Source organism: Anas acuta, chromosome 3, assembly GCF_963932015.1.
Source record: "Anas acuta chromosome 3, bAnaAcu1.1, whole genome shotgun sequence".
NCBI lineage: Eukaryota > Metazoa > Chordata > Aves > Anseriformes > Anatidae > Anas > Anas acuta.
In genome coordinates this window covers 67,689,580-67,714,648 of record NC_088981.1, presented here as the reverse complement: position 1 = coordinate 67,714,648, position 25,069 = coordinate 67,689,580, and the positions used below count along the sequence as shown (strand labels likewise).

General features: G+C 43.8%; 1 protein-coding gene and 1 long non-coding RNA gene across 2 annotated transcripts; one reads left to right on the top strand and one right to left on the bottom strand.

The window, feature by feature from the left end:
- The first annotated feature begins 9,267 nt into the window (after positions 1-9,267).
- Positions 9,268-12,318, top strand: LOC137854344 (calcium homeostasis modulator protein 6-like). The gene is made up of 2 exons (XM_068677648.1): positions 9,268-9,789; positions 11,090-12,318. Exons 1-2 carry the CDS (start codon positions 9,268-9,270, stop codon positions 11,498-11,500), a joined length of 933 nt encoding a protein of 310 aa, XP_068533749.1. The 3' UTR covers positions 11,501-12,318.
- On the bottom strand, positions 9,764-12,614 carry LOC137854345 (uncharacterized). The gene is made up of 4 exons (XR_011095104.1): positions 12,557-12,614; positions 12,234-12,286; positions 11,074-11,202; positions 9,764-9,936 (listed from the first exon to the last, which is right to left on the bottom strand). It is a non-coding gene; the product is annotated as an uncharacterized lncRNA (long non-coding RNA).
- Positions 12,615-25,069: the final 12,455 nt, after the last annotated feature.

Below are 25,069 nucleotides of genomic sequence, written 5' to 3'. Positions count from 1 at the left end.
GGTAGGTGCAGAGCTGTGTGCGGACAAGACTCCCACTAGTTAAGCATTAATTTTACCTGGAAAGAGACAAAAAGTATTACAAGAATTTTCCTAGAATAAAAAGACTTTACCATCTGTCTTTCTTAACTGGGAAGTGAGAAATACTTCTGAAGAAACAAGTAGTTACAAAAATAAAACCTATTGGCAGTTCTGTGGTGTTCAAGCTCTGTTGTGTTCATGGCTTTTAGGGTTAATAAAGAACAAGCTTTTAGGTTAATAAAGAGGAAGTTGAGCTTGATAAGACTAGCAACACAAATCTGGGACAGGATGGATCTTCACAGGAGCAGCTAGGAAAGAACGATTTGCAAAAACAAAAGCAGTCTTCTGCTAGACCAAACAAATAGTAAATGTCCTGCAAAAATAAATAAATAAATGACCTATTGCAAGGATTTACTAAGATGAATATAACAAAATGAACTATTGGCAAAACCCCTCAGCATTCATGAACACACACACTTGCTCTATTTAAGACCAATACTATACATTTGATACAACAGCAGAACTGGTTGGACTACAGCTTTTTCCACACAGAAAATGTCTGAGGAAAGGACAGAATTTAAAACGTTAAGGTGAAACTTGATAAAATGTTCTTTTCATCTGACTTCTTCATTTTAATAAAGCATATATCAAAATGGAAATGTTTCAAATTACAAAAATCACCATTTTGTTCTGAAAATATCTGGTTTCTTTTTCATTCTAGCAGTTTCTATCCCCCTTGGAAGGCACGAAATTTAACGTGAATCAATGCAAAAGTAACCATTAAATTGGAATCCTGCATTCTTTAACGGAAAACTTTCTGACCACTTTACAGCTAATGCTTTACAGCTGTTTGTGGAGAGACAAGTGCTAATTTAGAGATCAAGAAATAGCTGCCCTGGGAGAACAATGCACTGACAGAACCGGATGTTAACAACAGCCTGATCAGGGGGCTCTGTGTTCTCTCTGTCTTTCCAGCTTCTCCACCATGGGTCTTCTCCAGCCCCCCAGATTCCCAAGGCTGCCCGTACCCCCTGGGGGACCATCGCCACCTCAGCCTCACGCCTTGACTCGTAGCACAGGCATTCCCTTCCTTCCTTCCTGGGTGGTCTCCCCTCTCCCACCTCTTTCTGCAGTGTTTACTGGAAACATTTTGCTCGGAGGGGAGGGTTAATCCTTTTTCACATGGAGCTCCCTTCCCTTTTCCCAGGAAGCTTGCTTCTGAACTCATATTTTATTACAGAGAAACAAAAGATGGCTAAAATTAGACATAGAAAGTGAAGTAGCAGGGTTCCTTGGCTGTTGTCTTTAGTTGTCTAAAGTTCATGCCCTGCATGAACTTTATCTGCTTCTGATTTCAGGCTTCCTTGTTCAATTGGTGGTTCTCAGATACAGCAGTGTCCCTGCCACCATGAGGAGGACAGTACCTCCACAGCAATTTCACCTCCATGCTCCAACCCAGTGCACAAATCTCTCAGAGCGTGAAAAACCCCTCCTGGGCAAGGAAGGTAGTGCACACAAAGCTGATGAGCTCCTCTTGCTGCCATTAGCTCCAGTCCCCACCATAAAGCCAAACACAGCCTAATTAATTGCCAATTGCAGAAGACTCAGACAAGCATCCCACATAATATAGGGCTGTCTGAATGCTCTCATTAGTTCTCACAATTTATGTAGAGGATCCTCACATTGAGTTTGAAACATTGTAAAGTCAATCAATTTAAAAAGAAAAAAAAAAAAAAAAAAAAAAGGAAAGGGAACTTCTTCTCAGACATCTTTTCTGAAACTTTGAAACTTCCTCACCTTGCTCCTCATCTGGTAAGATGTTTAAAAATAAATAGTTAAAAATACTGTAATCAGCAAGGTTTTTTTACATTTATTTTGCCAGAAACTTGAATTTGCATAGAAAATGAGTATTTTTCTGTCCTGGTTTTAGCTAGGATAGAGTTAATTTTCCTCCTAGTAGCTGTTAGGGTGCTGTGTTTGGGATTTAGGATGAGAATAATGTTGATAACACACTGATGTTTTAATTGTCACAGAGCAGTGCTTAAACTAAGCTGAGGACTTTTCAGCTTCTCACTCTGTCCTGCCAGCAGGCAGGCTGGGGGTGCAGCAAGAGCTGGGAGGGGACAGACCCAGGACAGATGACCCAAACTGGCCAAAGGAGTACTCCATACCATCTGGAGTCATGCTAAACAATATATAGGGGTGGCTAGCCGGAGTGGGGTGCCAGCTGCTTGGGGATAGGCTGGGCATCGGTCAGCGGGTGGTGAGCAATTGCATTGTGCATCACTTGTTTTGTACATATTATTATTATTGTTATTGTTATTATATTTTTATTTTTTTAATTTTCTGTCCTAATAAACTGTCTCTATCTCAACCCACAGGCTTCAGTTTTCTCATTTCTCTCCCCCATCCCAGAGAGGGAAGGGGGAGGATGAGCGAATGTCTGTGTGGTGTTCAGCTGTCGGCTGGGTTAAACCACAACATTTTCGCAACAGTAGTTTTTGTGTAAAGAAAATGCAGCTGTCCCAAATGCATTTTTTTTTCAGAGCAAAGTTTTTTATTGGTAATAATGAAATTTGCAAAATGAAATGGAAAAAAAAGTACTTCTGGTATTTGTACGGGGCAAATAAGTAGAAACTATAGCGAAGAATGAAATTAGTGTATACATACATTAACATGATGTGAAATGGTGAACAGGAAGGTGGATAAAGGAGATTTGATTTGGTTCTACTTGGATTTCAAAAACATATTTCACATTTTGCCCTGCAGAATTTAAGAAAAAAAATAAAAGACTAAGCAGTTCTGGAGTGAGAAGAAAGATCTTCAGAGTTTTTAAGTTTTCTAAAAATTGAAAAAAGTAGTGCATTGGTACTGTGAGAATAATGTTTAACAATCTTTTATGTGACCTAAAAGAGGGTAAAAATCAAGGCAACAACAGTTGTTAATAACATGAAGTTGTTCTGCAGAGTTAAAAAACAAAACAAAACAAAACAAAACAAAAAAAACTTCTGGTTTAAAGAACTGCAGAGATAATTTACTAGATTATCTGACCAGAAAGCAGAATGGCAGGTGCAGATTAAGTGGTGATGAAAGAGAAACCTATTCCTACCTTAATATATAAACTGATGGACTCTGGGCTGACTGAAATTACTCCACAAGTCTGAGAATTTTTTTTATATAATACAGATCTCAATAAAATATCAGCTCACTGCTTCAAAGATGATAAAAAAGCAGTCAATATTCTAGAAACCGTTACAAGGAAATAGAGAAATAAATAACATCAGTATGCAGGTGTGGAAAACCGTGATCCACCTTTAGTGCACTGCAAATCTTGTACGCCCCTCCATGTCTCTTCATGTTAAAAAGGTTACCCAAATCCTGGGGTAACCTTGGTTGAGGTTACAATATGGATAATGGTTGGATATGGATATATGGATATGGATAATTAGTCCAATATGGACTAATGGTTGAGGTGGCAATATGGATAAAAAATAGTAGATATACAGCCCATCAGACAAAGAATAACTGATTTTACTACAGGCTCCTCAGCCTGAAAAAGAAGGGGATACGATGAAAGTGTACAGTATGAATGACATAGAGAGACCAGTTAAGAATCAACTATTTTCTCCCTTTCTCTGCTGGGACCTGGGGGGGGGGGGGGGGCATCTAATTGGGTGGTGTCAGGTTTGAATGAACATGATTCATCCCTATTAAACGTGCTTGCTACACAATGATTTGGATATTAAGATGTGTGCTTGGTTTAATAAAGCAACTGGACAAAGAGGAGAAATATCTCAACAGCTTCTGGATGTGAGGGAAACCCCTGAAATGCAAATTTTTGGGGTGTAAATACATTCTGAAAAAGTACTTCAGCTTGCTTTCTCTGTCCTTGTGCTCCTCCCCAGGTATTTACTGTAGCCATTCTCAGCAAGAGGTTAGCAGACTAACTCAGCCTTCACTGTTTCAGTCCAGCCAGTTTAGCTGGTGTACATGTTTTTTTTTGTTTTTTTTTTTTTTTTTCCCTCAAAGTTCAAACAATTTTTATGTCTGCAGAATAATAAAGAAGTAAAATCTCTTCAGACTGAGGCAAGCACTTCAGGTGGTGGCGCATTTTCCTCCTCCACAGCAGCAGTAGCAGGAGCTCGGTGCTGAGCATGACAGAGCTGGCACAGCCCAGTGGCTGCCAATGCCTCTGGTGCCTGCTCTGGTGCCTCTGTGCCACCTACTCAGCTGCCCAAATTGCTGCTCACCTGCGATACCTAGGTCATATCTTTAAACAAAGGAATGAATGATATCTTTTGTTTACATCTGCAGGTTATCATGCTATACAACCACAAACCTTTTTTACACTGCATAAAATGTAGGGAGCTGTACATTGTGTGGATTTTCACAGTCACTTGGTAGCCACACTCTAGCCAATTGTGTTTAGAAACATGTTTTTCCCTATCTTGTCTATTTTGTGTTCTGAGTATGTGAAAAATATAGGACAACTCTTTTATCCAGTAGCAGAAAGGCAAAGATTCAGCTCTGTCCCACAAGTATCCTCTGCATCACCATCTTTCCTGCAGTTCTGCTGTACTCACAGGTCACATAAAACCTAAGGTTGTTCTTCATTAGCCTTAGACTTGTGGTCTTCCTTTTGTTTAGCATCACCTCTCTAAAGCTAGAGTTTTGTTTAATGCCTTCAGGCTTACTGAAGCCACAATGATGAGGGCTGATTGACATCCAGGTCCCCTCATTATGACTGTGACTAAAAATGAGCAGAAACACAATCAAAATTTCTCTCTATGTCTGTTCCTGTTGCTTTTTTGGCTATTTACTCTGGGTGTTACTACAGCAGAGACTGTCCATGGAGAGACTGAAGTACTGGTGACTATCCGTATATTGGAGGCAACTCAGCTCACAATCTCATATTAATTGTCATTCACAGAAGTCTTTTGAATCTTCAGGAAATATGCATGGTGATAAAATCATACCATGTGTCTGAGAGCATTGTCCATGCACTTCTTGAACTCCGTCAGGATCAGTGCCACGACCACTGCCATAGGGAGCTTGTTGCAGTGCCCGAGCACCCTCTGGGTGCAGAGCCTTTCCCTAACACTCAGCCTGACCCTCCCCTGTCCCAGCTCCATGCCATTCCCTCAGGTTCTGTCGCTGTCCCCAGAGAGCAGAGCCCAGTGCCTGTGTCTCCACTCCCCTTGTGAGCGACATACATATATATACATATAATCATAGAGTCATAGAATCATTAGGGTTGGAAAAGACCTCTGAGATCATCTGGTCCAATCATCACCCTATGACCGATGTCACCCACTAAACAATGGCCCTAAGCACAACATCCAACCTTTCCTTGGCCACTAAGATGGTGAAGTGCCTAGAGGGGAAGGTGCATGAGGAGCGGCTGAGGTCACTTGGACTGTTCAGCCTGGAAAAGAGGAGGCTGAGGGGGGACCTCATCACAGTCTACAGCTTCCTCACAAGGGGGAGTGGAGGGGGAGGGGCCAATCTATTCTCTTTAGTGACCAGCAATAGGACCCAAGGGAATGGTGTCAAGCTGCGACAGGGGAGGTTCAGGCTGGATATCAGGAAGAGGCTCTTCACTGAGAGGGTGGTCGCACACTGGAAGAGGCTCCCCAGGGACATAGTCAAGGCACCAAGCCTGTCAGAATTCAAGAAGTGTTTGGACTGTGCACTTAGTCATATGGTCTGAATTTTTGGGTAGACCTGTGTGGAGCCAGGATTTGGACTTGATGATCGTTATGGGTCCCTTCCAACTCGGGATGTTCTATGATTCTGTGATTTCCTTGAACACCTGCAGGGATGGTGACTTGACCACTTCTCTGGACAGCCTGTCCCAATGCCTGATCACTCTTTCTGAAAAGAAATGACTCTTAATTGTTTTAATTGTTGAAGAGTCGTGCTTCTTGTCCAATTCTTTGTTTTAATTGTTGAAGAGTAGGGGCATGATGTTTCCTTTTTCCATTCACCAGGGACATCACCTAACTGCCAGGACTTCTCAACTATGATGGAGAGAGGTTGGCAGCTACATCAGCCAGTTCCCTCAGGATCTTGGGATTCATGTCTTTAGGTCCCATAGACCTAAAATAGGTGCATCTTCATCCCTAGTTCCCATGTGCACTTTGTGCGCTGAGTGAAGGATTTCTTCCTCACATCACATCTAATCTAAATCTCTCCTCCATTTGTTCAAAGCCATCGTTCCTTGTTCCATCGCTACACTCCCTGATAGAGTCCCTCTCCAGCTTTCTTGTAGGCCCCTTTTATGGGTTAGGTTAGGTGGAAAAACTGCAGGACCTTGCAAATTGCAGCTTATCTACCTTGTTTCACATGTTCCACATGACCTTTTCTAGCTCAGGCTCTAGCCTCTGATCAGTGTAACATAGAATCATAGAAACATTAGGGTTGGAAAAGACCTCTAAGATCATCTGGTCCAACCATTTCCCTACTATCAATGTCACCCACTAAGCCATGTCCCTAAGCATCCAACCTTGAACATTCCCAGGGACGGCGATGCCACCACTTCCCTGGGCAACCTGTTCCAATCATAGGATCATAGAAACACAAGGTTGGAAAGGATCTACAAGATCTTCTCATCCAACCATCCTCCTATCACCAATACTACCCACTAAGTTATTAAATCATATAAATGCCTGTCTGCTCTTTCTGAGAAGAAATTTCTCCTAATTTCTAACCTAAACCTCCCCTGGTGCAACTTGAGGCCATTCCCTCTAGTCCTATCACAACCCACAGCTCCCCACAACTTCCTTTCAGGTAGGTGTAGAGAGCAATAAGGTCTCCCCTGAGCCTCCTCTTCTCCAGACTGAACAACCCCAGTGCCCTCAGCCGCTCCTCATAGCACTTGTGTTCCAGTCCCTTCACCAGCTTCATAGCCCTTTTCTGGACAAGCTCCAGGGCCTCGATGTCCTTGTAGAGAGGGGCTCAAAGCTGAACACAGCACTCAAGGTGCGGCCTCACCAGAGCTGAGTACAGGGGTAAATATATATGGATACACACACACACTCTCTTTATATGCATTACACACAAGTAGTATATATATGTATGCATAATTTTTATGTGTGCATATATATATATGTAAAACTCTTTATTTATTTTAAAGTCTTGTGTTGGATGGGCTTGCAACATGGCAGTCTTACAGACCCTGTTCAGTACAAGGATGACAGGTTGATAACACATATTTTTGCACTCCACAGTGTTCAAAATCTTTTGATTTTGACAAGGAAGATATTGTTTGTCAAGTTCTTTGTTCAAATCTCTTTTATGCCAACTTTTGGAAACATTCATTCAGGCTGGTAGTGCTCAAGTGTTAGCAGGAGAGTGCTCTAGCAAATTGCTAAGTTGCATTATCCTGCCTCATGACTGTACAAATTTATTTGCCTTGTTACCTGAATAGTCCTGATTGACAACTCCTGATTGACAAGAAAAAGAAATAAAAATAAAAATAAAGAAAAAGAAAAAGAAAAAGAAAAAGAAAAAGAAAAAGAAAAAGAAAAAGAAAAAGAAAAAGAAAAAGAAAAAGAAAAAGAAAAAGAAAAAGAAAAAGAAAAAAAGAAAAAGAAAAAGAAAAAGAAAAGAAAAAGAAAAAGAAAAAGAAAAAGAAAAAAAAAAAGAAAAAGAAAAAGAAAAAGAAAAAGAAAAAGAAACAATTTTCTTAGCAAATCTAACTCCACAATCATAAAAGCTAGTTAGCCCTTAATTCTAGGATGTCTTTCATGGAGCTGACCCTGAAGGGACCTTTAATAACCAGATGAAAAGTAGCAGCATTTTGTAGCAAGAAAATCTGACCAGAAAAAATAAATACAATAAAAATAAAAATAATAAAAAAAAATAAAAAAAATAAAAATAAAAAATAAATAAATAAAAAAAAATAAAAATAAAAATAAAAATAAAAATAAAAATAAAAATAAAAATAAAAATAAAAATAAAAATAAAAATAAAAATAAAAATAAAAAATAAAAATAAAATAAAAATAAAAATAAAAATAAAATAAAAATAAAAATGATTTCGGGAAAATTAGCGTCTGTCTCCTTTTGAAACAAAGTATGTCTTTGCCCAGAGAAGTGCTGGATGCCCCGTCTCTGATAGTGTTCAAGGCCAGGCTGGTTGGGGTTGTGAGCAACCTGGGGAGTTGGAACCAGATGGTCTTTAAACATCCCTTCCAACCCAAGCCATTTGATGATTTTATGTTTCTATGAATATATGTGATAGCTTACTTGGATGACTGTGTATGGGTCACTAATCTACTTCATACTTGCTGACTTGCTTGAAATAGTTTCTACAAATGTCCGGCTGAGAAAAGATGTCAGATGAGAAAAATCTTTGTTAGGGGTCTGGTCAAAGCCCCTCAGGGTGTCAGTGAAACCTATGTAATCCAGGAACAAATGTTTTCACAGGAAGCTCCGTCTTCCAATCCCTTCCAGATATATTTCTTCAGTATGCAAGCCTTTTGCATCATTTTTCCACTTTATGCCATTGGCTTAGCTGCTTAATCTTTGCTTTTTAGGAGCAGGTGGTTTTTTGGGGGGGGTGAGAAGCTATACAGATGCCACTAGCTGCTATGTTGGTGGGAGTCCACAGTCTGATTCCTGGCAGAAGGCACTCTGGTAGCCAAACCTTTACTCAGTAATCCTGGATCAATGCTAGATGTACATTGGCTAACCTTCTCTGATTACTTTAAAATGATTAATTGGTTAGCTTTAAAAATTGACATGATTATAGATGAATTTTCTTCTGTAAAGAACAAGCCATATTGTATTGCTAATAATAAGATTGGATTAAAAAATGTACACAATTGTGGGTGGTTTCCTTACATTTTATTCACACTTTTAATCTGATGCCTCACTCAAAAGCTTCCCTGAGAAGACTGTGAGGTTTAAACCATTGACAGTTGTAATGCAGGCATGTCTGGACAAATATAAATCTATTTTTATACAAACAAAGACAGACTTCGCTGTTTTGATGCTGATTATTGGGGTGGGCTTCCACTGGGGTATTCACTTGACTGTCACACTGTGCAGTGAGTTCATGCTCTTCTGTTCCCCCTAAAAGGCCGCTTCAGTGATTTGCTGCTACAGCTTCACCAACAGAAAGTGAAAGCTCTGTGGGCTTTTATAAGCTGTTGGACGTTGAAGACACCTCTTTTGACTTTTCTTTCCTGACTGAGATTTCACCGTCCTCGAAACACAGGGAGACCACCAGAGCCTGCAGCAGAAAATGGAAAAGTTACGCACTGCAATGGATTTTTGTATCCGCCACCAGAAGTTTCTGGGTTACAGCATTGTGTCCCTGCTGACAGCTGCCAGCGAGTATATCTTCTCCTCCGTGGTCTTCAAGTGTCCTTGCAATTCCTGGAACACCTTGTATGGCTGTGCCTTCATCATAGCGCCAGCCTTCGTCCTCTTCCTGCTCGGCTACATGACAAATGCCAGGGTCTGGCTTTTGGTGACAGGCAGATGCTCTTCAAAGAACCAGTGCAGCTGTGACTCCTGTGGACACTTTCACAAAGTGCTGGTGCCAGTGACAGCCAGTGCCTTGGTGGCCCCCTTCACCTGGATCGCGGTGGCCCTGCTCAGTGCCAGCTTCTATGCATGTGCAGCAAGTGGGAACAGCTTCATCAGAAAGCTGGTGTGCAAGGACATCAAAGAGTACTGCAACGTATCGCTGGAGAAAATACCCTGTGACGAGGAGTTGTCCAAGAAGATAGGTGCATTTCACAGCCTTCAAGCCCAGTCCCAGGTAAAGCCTCTCTGCTATGCTTTTCCCTGATGGACCCCAGTCCTAGTTAAAGCTTCTCTGCTATGTTCTTCCCTGATGGACCCCAGCCCCACTCTCTTCACACACACTGGTGCCTGCAGGGGACTGCAAGAGCCCTTATCTCTCACACTGACTAGCAAAAGTACACTATTAGCAAAAATACGCTGGTCAAAAATACTAACAGAAAGGTAACAAGTGGCTGTTTGTGCTAGCTTCTGTTTTAGCATATTTGCATAGCAATTTCTTGGCAGAGGCACTTGCAAAACCTTTTCCAGAGCTGGGCAGGGAACTTTCCACGGCTGCATTTTTTTTTCTCATTTAGATTAGAGCTGGCACAATCTCATCTCTTTTTCCACTTTTACCCCTCTAAATATCTCAAACTGTTGTAAGTATGCATTAGCTGAGAGAAAGCTGAGGTTATGAATAGGAAGGAAGCCAATGTCTCATTGCAACAGAGAACTGGCGAGTGAAGCAATAGATGGCTGGTTTGACTACAAACCTCAGAGCTTGGACCTGTTATTAAATTCACACTTGTAGTCTACGTGAATAGCTTAAAAAATATATCTACCTTACTACAGTATTATTATTTTATTACAGCACTACAGTTTTATTGCAGCGCTGAAAGAAAACGGCATGATCAAAAAATCAATAGCACTTGCAAGTGGATTTTTTTTCATTTGCAGTGAAATGAATCTAAAGCATTTTGGCAGCGCTACAGTTTTGTTTCTGTTTGTTTGGTCTTCTCCTTAGCTCCAGGAAATAAACCATTTTTCATCACTTTTTCTCAGGAAAACATTAATGATAGTTAATGATTTGGCTGGTTATTTGTATGGCTGGTTAGATTTATAACACACACACAGTGTTTAAATTTGTTAAGTATTTAGCTTGTGGATTCTCCAAGAAAAAGACTGGAAAGGGGCAAATTTTATATAGTTGAATTCTGAGAGTGTAAGAAAGGAGTAAAATCAAGGAAGACTGACTGTTACTGATATTTCAATGAAAATTAAAAGAAGCAAACAAGTCAAACAAATATGGAAGACACATGAGATCATTGTGATTAATGTACATTATTTTTTATACCTGACCTACTTTCAGCAGAATTAAGAACCAAACATTCTAGGTATGATAAAACCCTATACAAACCAGGAATGATTCCTGTATTTAATAGTCAAATGTTATGCCTACAAAACATACGGTTTCCATGTATGATTCAATATTATGTTCTATACCCTTACATAGGACCATGTAAAAACACTGTTAACCTACCTATTTCTTTTCCAAGATGGTAGGATGGTTGCTGATTGCCATCATCATGACTGCGGCACTCATTTCAACGTGTTTCAGCTACTGTTGCTCCCCAGTTAGCCACTTTCAGCTGAAGTTCTGGAAAATTTACTTGAAAAAGGAACGAGAGGTCTTTGAAATCAAGGCTAAAGACCATGCAGCCAAGCTGGCAGAAAGAAACGTTCACTTATTTTTTGAACCTGCTGACCCAGCACCGTTTTGTACTCCCAGCAATGAAGACTGGCAGAAGATTTCATTCCCATATGGCTTCAGTACAAAAGAGCAGTATTACAGCATGATACACAAGTATGTGAACACAAACAGAGGCAAGACATCCAGTGGAACAGATCAGATTCACAACGTTTTAGCATTTGTGGATGAAGCACATGGAATTGAATCTGGATTTTGATGAAACATACTCTTTGTAACACTGGTAATCTTTTAAACCTACTAATATAAATAGTCTTATTCTGAGCTCTTACTGAAATCAGTATGTAGATATTGCATGTAAACCTCAGGAGATTTATTTTTTAAATCAACTATACTTTTGTTTAGGTTCGTTTAAATAAATACATGGTTCACAATGGGAGTTTTCATATGTTGATGTTCATTAAGAAAGAGTCATGTAAAATAACAAGGATCCACAGCAAAGATGTCAACGTGTACTATGTCAAATTATTTCCAAATGCCTTACGAGAATTTGGCAGCTGGAGTGACAAAACCAAACTTTCGTACCTGTCAGTAACACAGAGACAAAAAGGAATTGAAAATTTGACCATAAGTTTAGTTTAGTTTATTAGATATCACTTGACTTGACAATAAATATTTCAGTAGAGCTTAAAACAAGCTCTAGACTAAAATATTTGCTTTCAGTCAATTAGTTTCTCAAGGCAAAGATTATGTCTTTTAAAATCTGGGGAGCAATTAACATTTTGGAGCCACATGTGCACAAAGTCCATTGGAAATGCTAAGCATGACTTCAGCTGGTCATCAGTTGGAATAACCAATAAATAAATAAGTAAATAAATAAATAAATAAATTCCAGCCATTTTACTCCTGTGTGTCTAGTTGTTTTAGATAACAGTGAAAATAAAAGCTTTCACTCTGATGAATTTTCTTTACCACTGTCTGATCTTGAGTACCTTTTACAGCAGGCCTTCTTCTACTATTCATTTCCTGTTATTCGAAAAGTTTTCTGTGGAAAAAAATAAAGTGTGCATAACTTCCAATTTATATTCCATTTGTATTCATTTCTATTTTATCTGACAAAAAATAAATATTATGTACTTCTAATGCATAATACTACACATAGATTTCTGGCCATGTCAACAGTACCTAAGCTACCCCTGGATGTATCCACCAAATAGTCTAATTCTATCCAGAATAGAGGCCAAGTGCAAATTTACATGGCTTGAGGAGTTAGGTTTGTTAATAATATGACAGTGTAGGTGAAGCTTATACTTACAGCTGCACATTTAAGGAAGTTATAAATCTGCAGTTCCGCATACTATGAGAAAACACGGATGTTCTTATCAAAGAACTCCTAATGATAAGAAGCAAATACACAAGTTTGGAGTGAAGATTGATAAAGTTATTTTTTTTTCTCTGAAAATATTTTCAAGTTGAGTCGGGCTGTTTGGTCCAGACTGTCCTTTCACTTCTCCCAGAAACCTTCTCTTTGTAGACAGAAGACTCTAACTTGGAAACTATTCAGCAAGATAGAGAGAAATCCCATAATGTTGCTTGTTACAGCCATTTTCAAATGAGGAAGCAAGAAAGTGCCCATTTAAATTAGATGAACAAAACTAGATTTGGTGGCTTCATTCTTACTCTAAGTTGAATATGTGACATGTAAAAGGAAAAGAGGATCTAATCCTGTGTTCACTGCACTTTAATCAGTGGCTCTTTTTCTTCCAAGGAACCTGATGTTAAGAGTGTTACAGGTGTCCAGATTGTTATTTGTGCCTCCAGGAAGCACAGTTCAGTTTAAAATGTCCCACTTTACCTCTCCTATTACAGAGTTCATTTGTTCGCTGACATCTAGAAAACAATAAATCTGCTCTGGAATGTCATAAATTGGAAGGAAACAATGTCCTGGCTCCACTGAATTCAGCACCAAAATGGTCCTCGACTCAGTGGGGCCAGGCTTTACCATAAAGACACATAAAATAACTCAGGATAGACCAAAAGTATCTGGTTTAAAATAAAACACACACACACACACACACATATATATGCATGTATATATATATATATATATGTATATAAAGCATCTGATTTAAAAATAAAACCATGTTTATTTCATTTTCTGATGAGAACCTGCAGTGAAAACACCAACAGAGTTTGTGTTAATCCTGTCAGCTGTATCTGAGTGGGCTTTTGCCACTTCCTACTCACAACCACAACTGCCAGGGTCCCATTACCAAAGCTGCTTTGACTTTCCAGGGAAGACGTAGAGCCAGTACTTCTCATTAAAATGAAAGACCAAAGGCTTCAGAAGGTCTTCTTCATGTCTTCAAGTCTGCCAGTGCAGTCTATGTGTTATACATAAAATTACTTTTAGGGGGAGGAGAAAAATTCTACCCGTGTGTAAGGATATGAGAAGATATTTATGTAATGTTTTCATATACAGTCATGTTTGAATTTTTGATTTTTCCTCATATTTATTTAATACTCATATCTTCTCTGTGTACTTATGAAGGAAATGAAAAGAAATTTCAAATGGAAACCTTAGTGCACTTCTGGGGGCTCCATCAGCCAGCTCCAAAAGAAATGTATACACTAGCAAGAAACACTGAGAAATAACCTTCTGAAAATATCTTCCTAAATAAGACAAGTAAAATCTGTACATCTACAGGTCAGCTAATGTCAGCAACTAATGGTAATGTAATTTGTGTCACTGTTTTTCCTATTGTTTGTTACCATTTTTCTAAGAATGTCTCCTCTTTAACTTCCTCCTGTTTTCATAAACAACTGTAGCATGATACCACTCTGCTCTGCCATGGACAGAAGTGTGTCACGTTGCTGATCACTTTCTTCCCCTTCAGCAGGGAACTTTAGACCTTCTTCATGTGTCTGGAGAGATGTCCAAAAGCTGAAATGGTGAGCTTGTGCTTGCCTGACATTGATGGAAAAATTACCACTGACATCTCAGAGCTCATGTACAGGAAGATGATGTTTGGAAAAAAGTGGAGGGGCTTTGTGGTCACTCTCTACACAGAGGTGAATGCTCTCTCTGAAATGTGGGCTGTAATGGATGGGTGTTGTTTCACCACCACTTTCTGTTGACATACTGCTTAGAATTTGCTTGCTCCTTCTTATGCTTCTTAGATGATACGGGGCCTGGAACATCTTCCCTATGAGGAAAGGCTGAGAGACCTGGGCCTGTTCAGCCTCGAGAAGGGAAGACGGAGAGGGGACCTTATCAATGTTTACAACGTTTACCTGAAGTGTGGGAAACAGAGGGATTTGGCGAACCTCTTCTCAGTGGTCTGTGGGGACAGGACAAGGGGCAATGTCCACAGAATGGATCACAGGAAGTTCCGCACCAACGTGCAAAATAACTTCTCCACGGTGAGGGTGACGGAGCACTGGAACAGGCTGCCCAGGGAGGTTGCGGAGTCTCCTTCTCTGGAGATATTCAAGGTCCGTCTGGACACCTACCTGGGCAACCTGCTCTAGGGAACGTGCATTGGCATGGGGGTTCACAGAATATAATATAATATCACAGAATTTCTAGGTTGGAAGAGACCTCAAGATCATCGAGTCCAACCTCTGACCTAACGCTAACAGTCCCCACTAAACCATATCCCTAAGCTCTACACCTAAACGCCTTTTAAAGACTTCCAGGGATGGTGACTCCACCACCTCCCTGGGCAGCCTGTTCCAGTACCTAACAACCCTTTCAGTAAAGAAGTTCTTCCTAACATCTAACCTAAAACTCCCCTGGCGCAACTTTAGCCCATTCCCCCTCGTCCTGTCACCAGGCACATGGGAGAACAGACCAACCCCCATCTCACTACAGCCTCCTTTAAGGTACATGTAGAGAGCAATAAGGTCGCCCCTGAGCCTCCTCTTCTCCAGGCTTAACAAGCCCAGCTCCCTCAGCCGCTCCTCGTAGGACTTGTTCTCCAGGCCCCTCACCAGCTTCGTCGCCCTTCTTTGGACCCGCTCAAGCACCTCGATGTCCTTCTTGTAGCGAGGGGCCCAAAACTGAACACAGTACTCGAGGTGCGGCCTCACCAGAGCCGAGTCCAGGGGGACGATCACCTCCCTAGCCCTGCTGGTCACAGTGTTTCTGATACAAGCCAGGATGCCATTGGCCTTCTTGGCCACCTGAGCACACTGCTGGCTCATATTCAGCTGACTATCCACCATCACTCCCAGGTCCTTCTCTGCCTGGCAGCTCTCCAACCACTCATCTCCCAGCCTGTAGCTCTGCTTGGGGTTATTGCACCCCAGGTGCAGGACCCGGCACTTGGCCTTGTTGAACTTCATGCAGTTGACCTCAGCCCATCGGTGCAGCCTATCCAGATCCTCCTGCAGAGCTTTCCTACCCTCGACCAGATCGACACATGTGCATAGCTTGGTGTCATCTGCAAACTTACTGAGGGTGCACTCAATGCCCTCGTCCAGATCATCAATGAAGATATTAAAGAGGACCGGCCCCAGCACCGAACCCTGGGGGACGCCACTAGTGACCGGCCTCCAACTGGACTTGACTCCATTTACCACGACTCTTTGGGCCCAGCTATCCAGCCAGTTTCTAACCCAACGAAGCATGCGCCAGTCCAAGCCAAGAGCAGCCAGTTTCTTGAGGAGAATGCTGTGGGAAACGGTGTCAAAAGCCTTGCTGAAGTCAAGGTAGACCACATCTACAGCCTTTCCCTCATCCACCCAGCGCGTCACTTTGTCACAGAAGGAGATCAGGTTCGTCAAGCAGGACCTGCCTTCCATAAACCCATACTGACTGGGCCTGATCGCCTGCTTGCCCTGCAAGTGCCGCATGATGACTCTCAAGAGGATCTGCTCCATGAGCTTCCCTGGTACTGAGGTCAAACTGACAGGCCTGTAGTTTCCCAGGTCTGCCCTCCAGCCCTTCTTGTAGAGGGGCGTCACATTTGCTAGCCGCCAGTCAACTGGGACCTCCCCCGATAGCCAGGACTGCTGATAAATGATGGATAGGGGCTTGGCCAGCTCCTCTGCCAGTTCTCTCAGTACCCTTGGGTGGATCCCATCTGGCCCCATCGACTTGTGCACATCCTGCTTGACGAACCTGATCTCCTTCTACGACAAAGTGACGCGCTGGGTAGATGAGGGAAAGGCTGTGGATGTGGTCTACCTTGACTTCAGCAAGGCTTTTGACACCGTCTCCCACAGCATTCTCCTCAAGAAACTGGCTGCTCTTGGCTTGGACTGGCGCACGCTTCGTTGGGTTAGAAACTGGCTGGATAGCCGGGCCCAAAGAGTTGTGGTAAATGGAGCCAAGTCCAGTTGGAGGCCAGTCACTAGTGGCGTCCCCCAGGGCTCGGTGCTGGGGCCGGTCCTCTTTAACATATTCATCAATGATCTGGATGACGGCATTGAGTGCACCCTCAGTAAGTTTGCAGATGACACCAAGCTAGGTGCGTGTGTCGATCTGCTCGAGGGTAGGAAGGCTCTGCAGGAGGATCTGGATAGGCTGCACCGATGGGCTGAGGTCAACTGTATGAAGTTCAACAAGGCCAAGTGCCGGGTCCTGCACCTGGGGCGCAATAACCCCAAGCAGAACTACAGGCTGGGTGAGGAATGGTTGGAGAGCTGCCAGGCAGAGAAGGACCTGGGAGTGATGGTGGACAGTCGGCTGAATATGAGCCAGCAGTGTGCTCTGGTGGCCAAGAAGGCCAACGGCATCCTGGCTTGTATCAGAAACACTGTGACCAGCAGGGCTAGGGAGGTGATCGTCCCCCTGTACTCGGCTCTGGTGAGGCCGCACCTCGAGTACTGTGTTCAGTTTTGGGCCCCTCGCTACAAGAAGGACATCGAGGTGCTTGAGCGGGTCCAAAGAAGGGCGACGAAGCTGGTGAGGGGCCTGGAGAGCAAGTCCTATGAGGAGCGGCTGAAGGAGCTGGGCTTGTTCAGCCTAGAGAAGAGGAGGCTCAGGGGTGACCTTATTGCTCTGTATAAGTACATTAAAGGAGGCTGTAGCGAGGTGGGGGTTGGCCTGTTCTCCCATGTGCCTGGTGACAGGACGAGGGGGAATGGGCTAAAGTTGCGCCAGGGGAGTTTTAGGTTAGATGTTAGGAAGAATTTCTTTACTGAAAGGGTTGTTAGGTACTGGAACGGGCTGCCCAGGGAGGTGGTGGAGTCACCATCCCTGGAAGTCTTCAAAAGACGTTTAGATGTAGAGCTTAGGGATATGGTTTAGTGGGGACTGTTAGCGTTAGGTCAGAGGTTGGACTCGATGATCTTGAGGTCTCTTCCAACCTAGAAATTCTGTGATTCTGTGATCCAAGTGCCGTAGCAGGTCACCAACCAGTTCTTCGTGGATAGTGAGGGCCACATCCTGCTCCCCATCCCCTTCCACCAGCACAGGGTACTGGGTATCCAGAGAACAACCGGTATTGCCGCTAAAGACCGAGGCGAAGAAGGCATTAAGCATCTCACCCTTTTCCTCATCTCTTGTAACTAAGTTTCCCCCTGCATCCAGTAAAGGATGGAGATTCTCCTTAGTCCTCCTTTTTGTGTTGATTGTCGTGGTTTAACCCGGCCGGCAGCTAAACACCACGCAGCCGTTCGCTCACCCTCCCCCCTCCCTCTCTGGGACGGGGGAGAGAAATGGAAAGTGAAGCCCGTGAGTTGAGATAAAGACAGTTTAATAAGACAGGAAAATAATAATAACAAAAAAAAAATAATAATAACAATAATAATAATAATACAATGGTGATAATAGGAAAGTAATAATAATATGTACAAACAAGTGATGCACAATGCACTTGCTCACCACTCGCTGACCGATGCCCAGCCTAACCCCGAGCAGTCCGGCCCCCTCCCCCCGGCTAGCCACCCCTATATATTGTTTAGCATGACATCAGATGGTGTGGAATACCCCTTTGGCTAGTTTGGGTCACCTGTCCTGGGTCTGTCCCCTCCCAGCTCTTACTGCACCCCCAGCCTGCCCGTTGGCAGGACAGAGCAAAAGGCTGAGATGTCCTTGGCTTGGTATAAGCACTGCTCTGCAACAATTAAAGCATCGGGGTGTTATCAGCACTCTTCTCATCCTAAGCCAAAATACAGCATTCCATCAGCTACTAGGAAAAAAATTAATTCTAACTGAAACCAGGACATGATGTATTTATAAAAACGTTTTTTGTTATCTTTAACGGCAGTAGCCAGATTGAGCTCCAGATGAGCTTTGGCCTTCATAATTTTGTCCCTGCACAGCCTCACTACATCCTTATAGTCCTCCCTAGTGGCCTGCCCGCTTTTCCAAAGATTATAAACCCTCTTTTTTCTCCTAAGCTCAAGCCACAGTTCTCTGTTGAGCCAGGCTGGTCTTCTTCCCCGCTGGCTCATCTTTGGGCACATGGGGACGGACCGCTCCTGCACCATTAAGATTTCCCTCTTGAAGAGCGCCCAGCCTTCCTGGACCCCTCTGCCCTTCAGAACCGCCTCCCAAGGGACTCCACCAACTAGTGTCCTGAGCAGCCCAAAGTCAGCCCTCCGAAAGTCCAATACAGCGGTTTTACTGGTCCCCTTCCCGGCCTCGCCAAAAATAGTGAACTCCACCATTTCGTGGTCACTCTGCCCAAGACAGCTCCCAACAATCACATCCTCCACCAGTCCTTCTCTGTTTGTGAAGAGAAGGTCTAACGGGGCACCACCCCTGGTAGGTTCACTAACCAGCTGCATCGGGAAGCTATCTTCTACGCTCTCCAGAAACCTCCTAGACTGCTTTCTCTGGGCTGTGTTGTGCTTCCAGGATATGTCAGGGAAGTTGAAGTCCTCCACGAGTACAAGCGCTGAAGATTTCGCAACTTCTGTCAGCTGCCTGTAGAACTCCTCATCCGTCTCCTCATGCTGGTTCGGCGGTCTATAGCAGACCCCGAGCAGGACACTAGCCTTGTTGTCCCAGCCAATCCTAACCCAAAGGGACTCGACCTTGTCATTCCCAGCCTCGAGTTCTACAACATCGAAAGACTCTCTAATATAGAGAGCCACACCACCACCCCTTCTGTGCTGCCTGTCCCTTCTGAAGAGCTTATAGCCAGGCATTGCAGCACTCCAGTCATGAGACTGGTCCCACCACGTCTCCGTGATGGCAACCAAGTCGTAGCCTGCCTGCTGCACGATGGCTTCCAGCTCCTCCTGTTTGTTACCCATGCTGCGTGCATTGGTGTAGATGCACTTCAGCTGGGCCATTACCTTATCCTCCGGCCTTGCCATTGTTCCCCCTGGCACAGCCCCAACAATCCTTGCTTCAGCCCCATCCCGCTTCTTACCTAGTTTAAAGCCCTCTCAATGAGCCCTGCCAGCTCTTGGCCCAGGATCCTTTTTCCCCTAAAAGATAAGGACCCGTCTGCGGCCATCAGGCCAGGTGCTGAGTAAAGTGCTCCATGGTCAAAAAACCCAAGATTTCTGCGTTGGCACCAGCCCCGGAGCCACGTGTTTAACAGGTGGGCTTTTTGTGTCCTCTCTGTACCCCTCCCTGCCACCGTAGGGATGGATGAAAACACCACCTGTACTCCCACTCCATCCACTAACCGTCCCAGCCCCCTAAAGTCTCTTTTGATAGCCCTCAGGCTTCTCTCTTCATTGTTGTCACTGCCCGCCTGAACTATCATAAGAGGATAATAATCAGAGGGGCAAACCAGGTTGGGAAGCTTCCTGGCAACGTCCCTGACCCTGGCCCCAGGGAGGCAGCAGACTTCCCTATGGGTAGGGTCAGGCCGACAAATAGGGCCCTCTGTTCCCCTAAGGATAGAGTCTCCAACAATAACCCTTCTGTCTTTCTTGATGGAGGCAGTCCTGAGGCGTGGAGTCGACCTCCTCACCCTAGGCATCCTCCTGGGAACACTTGCTACCTCTTCCTCAGCTACTGGTCTGTCAAGCTCCAGGGCCTCAAACCTGAGGGCACCTGGGAAGGTGGGGCCGGTGGGGGAGGGCATTGCCTGCCATGTCGAGCAGGGACCTGTTTCCATTCCTCCCCAACTCCCAGATCCCCTCCCTCTGCCCGACAGCAACAGGGCAGGGGGTCCACCGCCATTTGGGGTGTCTCATCCCGGTACCTCTCCTTGAGGCCCTGCAGGGAGTTACTCCACAAGTCTATCTCCCGCTCACACTCCCTGATATCCCTCAACCTCTCCACCTCCTCCTTGAGCTCCACCACCATGCGGATCAGGTCATCCACCTGCTCGCACCTCACGCACGCAGTTTCTCTGCCTCTCGCCGATGGCAGCAACAGGCTCAGCCACTCCCTGCATCCGGTGACCTGAACTGCTGCATTTTTTAACGGGCAGTCGGTCTGGGTGTGTACCGACTTCCTGGAGAGCCCACCGTGCCTGGTGGAGACCATTATCGCCTAGCTAACGGCTGTCGTTAACAGGTGTTCGTGTGGGCGGGGGCTGCTCTCCGCCCTTCCTGCTCGAACTGCCGCGCGACTCTCTTCTGCCGCGCCACGCGCTGTTTGCCCGCCCTGGTCGCCGCGCTCCCTAGGGGCAGCTTTTGAACGGCCGGGGAGGGGGCGCTGCTGGCTCCGCCTGCGCCTCGTCAGCCTCCCTCACGAGGGCTGCCGGGTCCTGGCGGCTCCCTCAAGAAGGCAATCGCATATGCATGGTGATAAAATCATACCATGTGTCTGAGCACATTGTCGATGCACTTCTTGAACTCCGTCAGGATCAGTGCCATGACCACTGCCATAGGGAGCTTGTTGCAGTGCCCGAGCACCCTCTGGGTGCAGAGCCTTTCCCTAACACTCAGCCTGACCCTCCCCTGTCCCAGCTCCATGCCATTCCCTCAGGTCCTGTCGCTGTCCCCAGAGAGCAGAGCCCAGTGCCTGTGTCTCCACTCCCCTTGTGAGCGACATACATATATATACATATAATCATAGAGTCATAGAATCATTAGGGTTGGAAAAGACCTCTGAGATCATCTGGTCCAATCATCACCCTATGACCAATGTCACCCACTAAACAATGGCCCTAAGCACAACATCCAACCTTTCCTTGGCCACTAAGATGGTGAAGCGCCTAGAGGGGAAGGTGCATGAGGAGCGGCTGAGGTCACTTGGACTGTTCAGCCTGGAAAAGAGGAGGCTGAGGGGGGACCTCATCACAGTCTACAGCTTCCTCACAAGGGGGAGTGGAGGGGGAGGGGCCAATCTATTCTCTTTAGTGACCAGCAATAGGACCCAAGGGAATGGTGTCAAGCTGCGACAGGGGAGGTTCAGGCTGGATATCAGGAAGAGGCTCTTCACTGAGAGGGTGGTCACACACTGGAAGAGGCTCCCCAGGGACATAGTCAAGGCACCAAGCCTGTCAGAATTCAAGAAGTGTTTGGACTGTGCACTTAGTCATATGGTCTGAATTTTTGGGTAGACCTGTGTGGAGCCAGGATTTGGACTTGATGATCGTTATGGGTCCCTTCCAACTCGGGATGTTCTATGATTCTGTGATTTCCTTGAACACCTGCAGGGATGGTGACTTGACCACTTCTCTGGACAGCCTGTCCCAATGCCTGACCACTCTTTCTGAAAAGAAATGACTCTTAATTGTTTTAATTGTTGAAGAGTCGTGCTTCTTGTCCAATTCTTTGTTTTAATTGTTGAAGAGTAGGGGCATGATGTAGGGGCTTTTTCCATTCACCAGGGACATCACCTATCTGCCAGGACTTCTCAACTATGATGGAGAGAGGTTGGCAGCTACATCAGCCAGCTCCCTCAGGATCTTGGGATTCATGTCTTTAGGTCCCATAGACCTAAAATAGGTGCATCTTCATCCCTAGTTCCCATGTGCACTTTGTGCGCTGAGTGAAGGATTTCTTCCTCACATCACATCTAATCTAAATCTCCCCTCCATTTGTTCAAAGCCATCGTTCCTTGTTCCATCGCTACACTCCCTGATAGAGTCCCTCTCCAGCTTTCTTGTAGGCCCCTTTTATGGGTTAGGTTAGGTGGAAAAACTGCAGGACCTTGCACATTGCAGCTTATCTACCTTGTTTCACATGTTCCACATGACCTTTTCCAGCTCAGGCTCTAGCCTCTGATCAGTGTAACATAGAATCATAGAAACATTAGGGTTGGAAAAGACCTCCAAGATCATCTGGTCCAACCATTTCCCTACTATCAATGTCACCCACTAAGCCATGTCCCTAAGCATCCAACCTTGAACATTCCCAGGGACGGTGATGCCACCACTTCCCTGGGCAACCTGTTCCAATCATAGGATCATAGAAACACAAGGTTGGAAAGGATCTACAAGATCTTCTCATCCAACCATCCTCCTATCACCAATACTACCCACTAAGTTATTAAATCATATAAATGCCTGTCTGCTCTTTCTGAGAAGAAATTTCTCCTAATTTCTAACCTAAACCTCCCCTGGTGCAACTTGAGGCCATTCCCTCTAGTCCTATCACAACCCACAGCTCCCCACAACTTCCTTTCAGGTAGGTGTAGAGAGCAATAAGGTCTCCCCTGAGCCTCCTCTTCTCCAGACTGAACAACCCCAGTGCCCTCAGCCGCTCCTCATAGCACTTGTGTTCCAGTCCCTTCACCAGCTTCATAGCCCTTTTCTGGACAAGCTCCAGGGCCTCGATGTCCTTATAGAGAGGGGCTCAAAGCTGAACACAGCACTCAAGGTGCGGCCTCACCAGAGCTGAGTACAGGGGGAAATATATATGGATACACACACACACTCTCTTTATATGCATTACACACAAGTAGTATATATATGTATGCATAAATTTTATGTGTGCATATATATGTAAAACTCTTTATTTATGTTAAAGTCTTGTGTTGGATGGGCTTGCAACATGGCAGTCTTACAGACCCTGTTCAGTACAAGGATGACAGGTTGATAACACATATTTTTGCACTCCACAGTGTTCAAAATCTTTTGATTTTGACAAGGAAGATATTGTTTGTCAAGTTCTTTGTTCAATTCTCTTTTATGCCAACTTTTGGAAACATTCATTCAGGCTGGTAGTGCTCAAGTGTTAGCAGGAGAGTGCTCTAGCAAATTGCTAAGTTGCATTATCCTGCCTCATGACTGTACAAATTTATTTGCCTTGTTACCTGAATAGTCCTGATTGACAACTCCTGATTGACAAGAAAAAGAAATGAAAAAGAAAAAGAAAAAGAAAAAGAAAAAGAAAAAGAAAAAGAAAAAGAAAAAGAAAAAGAAAAAGAAAAAGAAAAAGAAAAAGAAAAAAAAGAAAAAGAAAAAGAAAAAGAAAAAGAAAAAGAAAAAGAAAAAGAAAAAGAAAAAGAAAAAGAAAAAGAAAAAGAAAAAGAAAAAGAAAAAGAAAAAGAAAAAGAAACAATTTTCTTAGCAAATCCAACTCCACAATCATAAAAGCTAGTTAGCCCTTAATTCTAGGATGTCTTTCATGGAGCTGACCCTGAAGGGACCTTTAATAACCAGATGAAAAGTAGCAGCATTTTGTAGCAAGAAAATCTGACCAGAAAAAATAAATACAATAAAAATAAAAATAATAAAAAAAAATAAAAATAAAAATAAAATAAAAATAAAAATAAAATAAAAATAAAAATAAAATAAAAATAAAAATGATTTCGGGAAAATTAGCGTCTGTCTCCTTTTGAAACAAAGTATGTCTTTGCCCAGAGAAGTGCTGGATGCCCCGTCTCTGATAGTGTTCAAGGCCAGGCTGGTTGGGGTTGTGAGCAACCTGGGGAGTTGGAACCAGATGGTCTTTAAACATCCCTTCCAACCCAAGCCATTTGATGATTTTATGTTTCTATGAATATATGTGATAGCTTACTTGGATGACTGTGTATGGGTCACTAATCTACTTCATACTTGCTGACTTGCTTGAAATAGTTTCTACAAATGTCCGGATGAGAAAAGATGTCAGATGAGAAAAATCTTTGTTAGGGGTCTGGTCAAAGCCCCTCAGGGTGTCAGTGAAACCTATGTAATCCAGGAACAAATGTTTTCACAGGAAGCTCCGTCTTCCAATCCCTTCCAGATATATTTCTTCAGTATGCAAGCCTTTTGCATCATTTTTCCACTTTATGCCATTGGCTTAGCTGCTTAATCTTTGCTTTTTAGGAGCAGGTGGTTTTTTGGGGGGGGTGAGAAGCTATGCAGATGCCACTAGCTGCTATGTTGGTGGGAGTCCACAGTCTGATTCCTGGCAGAAGGCACTCTGGTAGCCAAACCTTCACTCAGTAATCCTGGATCAATGCTAGGTGTACATTGGCTAACCTTCTCTGATTATTTTAAAATGATTAATTGGTTAGCTTTAAAAATTGACATGATTATAGATGAATTTTCTTCTGTAAAGAACAAGCCATATTGTATTGCTAATAATAAGATTGGATTAAAAAATGTACACAATTGTGGGTGGTTTCCTTACATTTTATTCACACTTTTAATCTGATGCCTCACTCAAAAGCTTCCCTGAGAAGACTGTGAGGTTTAAACCATTGACAGTTGTAATGCAGGCATGTCTGGACAAATATAAATCTATTTTTATACAAACAAAGACAGACTTCGCTGTTTTGATGCTGATTATTGGGGTGGGCTTCCACTGGGGTATTCACTTGACTGTCACACTGTGCAGTGAGTTCATGCTCTTCTGTTCCCCCTAAAAGGCCGCTTCAGTGATTTGCTGCTACAGCTTCACCAACAGAAAGTGAAAGCTCTGTGGGCTTTTATAAGCTGTTGGACGTTGAAGACACCTCTTTTGACTTTTCTTTCCTGACTGAGATTTCACCGTCCTCGAAACACAGGGAGACCACCAGAGCCTGCAGCAGAAA